At 49.9% G+C, this 7,067-nt stretch overlaps 1 protein-coding gene across 1 annotated transcript in view; it reads right to left on the bottom strand.

Moving 5' to 3' along the window:
• Positions 1-594, bottom strand: part of LOC124229622 (olfactory receptor 12-like) — a 684-nt gene extending 90 nt beyond the window's left edge. Inside the window, exon 1 of the mRNA XM_046644966.1 lies at positions 1-594. This exon is cut by the window's left edge and continues 90 nt beyond it. Within this exon, the coding sequence (XP_046500922.1) occupies positions 1-594 (594 nt within the window).
• Positions 595-7,067: the final 6,473 nt, after the last annotated feature.

Consider the following 7,067-nt stretch of genomic DNA (forward strand, 5'->3'; position numbering starts at 1 on the left):
GGCTGTGTTGGTGCAGGCCAGCAGGAGCAGAGGGAGCATGTCGCAGAAGAAGTGGTCGATGTGGTTGGAGCTGCAGAACGGGAGGCTGAAGGTGAAGCCGGTCTGCACGATGGAGTTGAGGCAGCCTGCACAGAAGGTGCCCAGCACCAGGCGGGTGCAAGCCAAGGGGCACATGGTGATGGGGTAGCGCAGGGGGCTGCAGATGGCCATGAAGCGGTCATAGGCCATCACAGCCAGGAGGAAGCCCTCGGTGGTGCCCAGCAGGGAGAAGAAGAAGAACTGGGTGGCACAGCCTTCAAAGGTGATGACCTTGGACGAGGAGAAGAAGTTGGCCAGGGCGTTAGGGGTGATGACCGATGAGTAGCACAGGTCCAGGAAGGAGAGGTTCTTGAGGAAGAAGTACATTGGGGAGTGCAGACGCCCATCCAGGGTGATGACCACGACCATGGTGAGGTTCCCCAGGACGGTCCCCAGGTACAGGGCCAGGAACACAGCAAAGAGCAGGGCCTGGGTCCCCAGGCTACCCTGAAACCCTTCCAGCACAAACTCCTGCAAAGGTGCCGCCGAGACATTTCCATCTCTGTGGGGTGGCATTCTGAGCCGGATGACACAGGGCAGAGACGGGGCCGGAGACAGGGGGAGCAGCTCAAGGTCACAGCGTCACACCTGCCATGCAGCACAGGGACCCTTTGGTCACTCGCTGCCCACTGACCAAGAGGCCACCAGTGGTCCTGAGCTTGGACTGGCCTGAAAAGGAGACATTTCCTCTGATTCTCTAATTCGTAAATATGCGTGGAGCACTCACTCTGTAATAGACTCTGAGCTGTTGCTATGGCGTGGGGTGGGGGGAAGGGGTGTGCAAGGAGGCTGGCAGAGCTGAATGCCCACTGTGTAAGAGTGGCCTTGCAGCCCCCTGTCCCTCCTTCTGAAAGAAATGCTCTCCCTCCCCACAGGATGCTCCTGAGATGTGCCATTTCCACATCTTGCTCAAGTCCCTAATCCTGCACTTTCTATGCCTTAATTTATGAATTCTTTAATTTCATAAATGTTTATTGAGCATCTCCCGTCCACCAGAGCTTGAGCTGGGTGGTCTTTCCATCTCCAGGCCAGGCTGGAGGAGCGCAGGGACCAGCACTCACCAGGATAATGTGGCTGCTGTCTGTCTGTCTCCCCTGCAGACCCTGAGCCCCACCTCAGCATCAATGTCTAAGTCTGGAGCACGGTGGCAGTCTGTTAGCAGAGGTCTCTGCCACCTTGAGGACCTCAGCGGGCTTCCTGCCAATGTGAGATGTTGGACAAATCATCAGAAGGGACAGCCCAGCTGCATGGTCTGAGAAGCAGCAGGACAGAGACTGTGACATTCAGGAGATGGACATGCCTTTGTTCTTGCTCCCTGCCCCTGCCCCTGCCCCTGCCCCTTTGAGGTTGATTGTTTTGAGTAGTGAGAGCTCTCAGCATGGTCACATCTGCTTCAGTCTCTGGGTCTTCCTGGTTGGGTGCTGCCACCTGTGCCTGTCATGGTCCAGACCTCACTTCCTGCCATCAGCAGGGCTGAGCACCATGCTCAGGAGGGACATTGGTAACCAGTGGTGTGTGAAGGCCAGTGGAATGGTGGGGGGCCACCCTACAGAGGGAGGAGTGGGGAAGGAAGGTGGGCACAGGGCCACTGGTGCATCCAGGGAAGGGAGGAGGATTAGTGAGGAAGTGGAACCCGGTCTCAGAGCAGACTCCACACTTTCTAGAGGTCAGATCTGTGGCATCATGGAGCCAGCTGCCTTTGGAGGGAGTGAGCTCACCAGCAGTGGAGGTGTGCAAGCAGAGGCTGGTCGATCAGTGGTGCCCATAGAGAAGGAATCACCCCCACATTCCCTCTCAGCCTGGAGTTGTCTTGGAAAGTGGTCTGTGACAGCCCAGACATTCCAGCAAAAGAGGATGTGGCTGAACGGGAGAGCTGTCCAGCTTTACTGTCCTGGGACACTAGACTCCAACCCTTGCATGACAGCAGAGCAGGACAGTTGGAGCTGCGATGCCCAGGCGGGGGCCCCTCGAAATCAGGGTTGGAGTTGGGTGCTGAGAGCGAAGTGGGGTCTGCCCCGCAGACTTTCAACAGTAGCCCCAGTGACACCCTGGCTGAGCTGCTGCTCCTGCCACCCACCCCTGCACATACATGCCCTGCCCTGTCCTGCACATACACACATTCATGCGTGCACACACACATCTGTGATGGTCACGCCACCCTCCTCGCCGCTCACCCTCATGCTGTGCTCACACACACTGGGGGCCACTCTGACCAGAGTGACCATCTTCCACTCACCACTCGTAAGTCAGTTGACTTTGCGTCTGTGCCCCATGGGGTTCCCATCTTCATGTTTCTGTGGCTGTTTCCCAGGACAATCTGTTCCCCTCAGGGGTCTTGGGTCATCACAAGGATGCCTGGGCAAGCACCTAAGGAGAAATTGGCATTTTCATCTGTGAGGCCAAACTCACCATTTGGTTTTCGAAAAACAAACTCGCACATGCCTCTGGCTTGCTGGGAGGACCTGGGGGGGGTGCTACGGTGGCTGATCAGGAAACCTGCCTTTGACTTAAGCCTGAGGAATATCTTCCCAGGTGAAGCAGAAGACCCAGGGTTGTCTGCAACCCTCCATCTGTAGTGACTATGTTCTGCATCCCTTCAACCTAAACTCTCGTTGCTCAAGTGTGGTCCAGGGCCCGCAGCATCAGCATCAGCAGGAGCTTGTCAGAAATGCAGAATCTCAGGCCCACTGAATGAACACCCGCATTTGTACAAGACCCTCGATTGTCTCTGCTCACGTGGAAGTTTCTGAGGCACTGTCCTGACTGACCCGGGCCAGGGCAGTGGGGAGGTGGGGATGGCGTTGCTCAGTACCCCGAGACTCACAGCGATGCTTATTGACCTAGGCCCTGCTGAGCGCATGGCTGCACTGCTCCTGTGGCATCACAAGGGGCACGACTCACCCAAGCCCCTGCCCTCCCAGGGTTGCCCCAGCTCCTGCCCCAGGTCTGCCCTCCCCATTCACCTCCAGCTTCCTGGGCAGTGAGTGACAGTGGGGAGGGCACAGAGGGGCACCTGGGGTCCCAGTGAGGGTCTGGCCTGGTGTTCCAGGTCCTGACTGCAGGATGCCCTGGGATCTTGGTCCAAGCAGGGGAGGGGACCACCTGCCGCTCCACATCTTGTCCCGTCAGCCAGACGGCATGTCAAGGTGTCTGCATTTTGGGGTCACAGCTGGGGAAGATCTCTTCACCTGGCACAGCTGGGACTCGGGCCTCGAACGGCCAATTAGGTGAGTTGTTTGCGTTTGTGTCTCAACCTCTGCAGTGTGCTGGGAATCTCAGTTCTCCTGGATCCCCTGTCGCCACTGTTTTCTCCGATCCCCTGTCACCTGTGGGGCCAGGGACGAAAGCCCAGAATCCCTCAGGGCCCCGGAAGAGACAAGCACGGAATGTAAGAGCAGAGCCCACGGGCCTCAGTGGACTGTCCCTCAGGGGCAGCAGGTGCGAACTCCTGGGTCCTAACCACCCCCTAGGCTACCCTCTCCCACCGCATCCCCGCCGTTTGCTTGAGGAAAATTGATCTAGTGGGAAATTCCCGCCTTGGGGAACTGGGTCCCTCTCTTCTACTCCGGGTTCTGCCTCCCAAAGGTCCCTGACCTTGGGGAAGTCACTCTCCTTGTAATGTATCAGCCAGTTAACCAAGATCATCTCTGAACTCCTTTTTACGTTGTATTTATTGCCAACGAATGTATTTAGAATTCTCTGTTTTTAAAAAAATGAACAAATGAACATCTGCTTGGAGAGACCCAAGCACTAAAGAAGTGACAAAGTGAAAAGAGAAACTTATTCCTTTTAACCCTCGGAAAGCTTAGCCCTCGTCCCAATGAGGCTGACTCCCCGCGGACGTGGGCGCGTGCCCGTGGGTTTTGTCTTATTGGTTTTACCTTTTCCAAAAATTGCATGACAACATTCATTCTGCAATTTGATCTTTTCTCTTAACTCCGTACCATGAACATCTAAGTCAGCTTTTCTGCCTTATGGGTATATTATTATTTATTTACCCATCATATTAATGAGCCTTGACGTTATTTTTTTCCTATCATAAGCAGTATTGCAAAGAACGCTCATTATGTCTTCATGGTAATATTCCTGTGGGCTAGCAATGGATTTCTATGCCAATTCCGTTTCACTCCCAATAATTGGTGTAATTTCTTCCTCTGCCGTTGGCACATATATCTCCCCTCACCAGTACTTAGCATCATCAATCTTCTTAATGTTTATGCATCTAACGTGGTGTGATGGTTAATTTTATGTCAACTTGACTGGCCATGGGGTGTCCAGATATTTGGTCAAACATTATTCTGAGTGTTTCTGTGTTTTTGGATGAGTTTAACATTTAAATTAACAGACTGAGTGAACCAGATTGCCCTCCCTAATGTGGGTGGGCCTCATCCAATCAGTTGAAGGTTTGAATGTTGACTCTCCCCCAAATAAGAGGGAATTCCCCCTGCCTGGCTGCCTTCCAGCTGGCAGTCAGCTTTTTCCTGCCTTTGGACTCTTCCTGAGTCTTGAGCCTGCCAGTCTGTGGACTAAAACTTACATCATCCGCTCTTCTGGGTCTCCAGCTTGCCAACTGCAGATCTGGGGACCTGTTGGCCTCCATAATCACGTGAGGCAGTTCCTTATAATGAAACTCTTTCTGTGTATGTATATGCACATTCTGTTGGTTCTGTTTCTCTGGAGAACCCTTACCGATACACTAATACTAGCATTTGCATTTTAGTGAGCCTAAATTTATTTGTTAGTGTGGCTGAATATACTTTTGCATATTTGTTGGCCATTTGTGTTTCTAATTCTGTAATTTGCTTCTTTACAAGCACACAGGCTTTCCAACAGTGATGCAATCCTGCCTGGGCACTGTGACCCCAATTAGACAGGCAGGGGAGGCTGAACCCTGACCCCATAAGGTGCCCCCTTCCCTGCAGACCACAGCCTCAGGCCTAGGAGCACCGGCCTGATAGCACCCTGTCAATGGGGTCAGTAACCTTGCACACTTGCTTTCCCAATGTGGGGCAAAGCTGATCACATTCATTTTATTTTTTGGCTTTAAAAGTCCTACCCAGACTCATCCTGGACTAGATTCTAGAGCCAATGCTGGGCCTGCTTCCCTGCTGGGCAAGAAAACTTTCCACACAGCACTTAATCTTTGCTCTCTCAGTCTCTACTTTCTCTTTTATGATAATGTCTAATTTTTCTATTGCATTGCTGAGCATTTTTCTCATTGACTTTTGTGAGCTCTTTACATATTGCAGACCCTGTGTATCTTGTATATGTTGCACACAGCTTTTCCAATTTGCTGCTGGGCTTTGACTTTGTCTCCAGGGCTGTCATATAACTTTCCCCAGGCACACCCCTGATGTCCCCCCGGCCTCTCCTTGGAGACACAAGGGTTTCTTCAGGGCTGACTACCCTCTTGACCACACATCAAATTAACAGAACCCAAACCCTTCCCACATGGCTTTTCTCATACTCTTGGAGTTTTTACTTTTTTTTTTTAACAATCAGATTGTTACTACATCCAGAATTTATATTTGTTTGTGTTGTCAAGTTGGTGTTAATTTTTTTCCCAAGCATAAAGTCAAAGTTTATTGAATATTTTGACCTCTCCATAATTTCTTTTACTTCTAATTATAACTTCTGGGGCCAGCTCAGTAGCGCAGCAGTTAAGTTCACCTGCTCTGCTTCGGTGGCCCAGGGATTGCTGGTTTGGATCCCAGGCGCAGACCTATGTGCCGCTCATCAAGCCATGCTGTGGCAGGCATCTCACATACAAAACAGAGGAAGGTGAGCACAGATGTTAGCTCAGGGCCAATCTCCCTCAGCAAAAAGAGGAGGATTGGTGGTGGATATTAGCTCAGGGCTAGTCTTCCTCAAAAAAAAAAATCTAATTATAGTTTCTTAATACAGAAAATTATAATGATGAGAAAGGTAATAACTCAGAATATCATCTATTAATTTTAAAATAATAAAATAACAAACGAATAAAGCCACAAATTTCAATAGTACTAAAAGCATAAAGTGAAAAGCGAAGGTCTTGTACAACACCTTCCAGGGTTGAAATATCAGGCCCACAAGTTCTGTGTGACTGTGGGCAAGTTACACATCCTCTCTGGCTCACTTTATTATTATTGCTATTAATTATTACTAGTGTTGGTATTTTTGTCATCATACCTCCTCTCTAACTCTCCTCCCACCAACCCCCATATGATATCCCCAAAAGAAGTCACTGCTTGGGGTTTCCAGTGCACCCTCTCAGAAAATGAAAGGAAAAGTTATTTCTAAATCAGCGTGTTTTGAGGTGTGAATATGTGAATGCAGAACCGTTTTCATTGAAGCAAGAGGTCACACTCTGCTTTCTTCTATGCTTCTTCCTTTCCTTGGTATGTACTTCATTTTCTGTCTTAGTACTTTTCCCCACTTGAGAGATCCCCATTCTGTGTGTCTGTTGGTTTATTCTCTGTCCCCTCCACCAACATGCAACTCCTGTGAGGGCAGGTTTTATTCTGTGTTTTCACACTGCTCTATCCCCATGAGAGTGGTACCTGGCACCAAGTCCATCTCGACAAATATTTGTTGAATTGAATAAACAAATTACACTGTCTCACCAGCATGTCATCTCCACATCATGGTGAGTTTAAAAAAAATTAATATACTATACTGTTTAGAGGAACAGTCAGGTTTATTATTAGGTTTGTAGGAAAATTCAGCATAAAATAGTTTCCACATGCCCCTCCCCCTCCTACACAGTTTTCTCTGTTATTAACATCTTGCACTGGCATGGCGCATTTGTTACAGTTGATGTGCCAATACTGACACATTATTGACTAAAGTCCGTGGTTTACATTAGGTTCACTCTTGGGTTTACATTACAACCTTACATTAGGTTGTACTTTCTTGGGTTTTGACAAAGGCATAACACCAAGTACCCACTGTTACAGTATTGTACAGAGTCCAGAGTTGTTTCACTGCTGTAATGCATCATGTTTGTGACG

This window comes from Equus quagga, chromosome 17 (assembly GCF_021613505.1).
Source record: "Equus quagga isolate Etosha38 chromosome 17, UCLA_HA_Equagga_1.0, whole genome shotgun sequence".
NCBI lineage: Eukaryota > Metazoa > Chordata > Mammalia > Perissodactyla > Equidae > Equus > Equus quagga.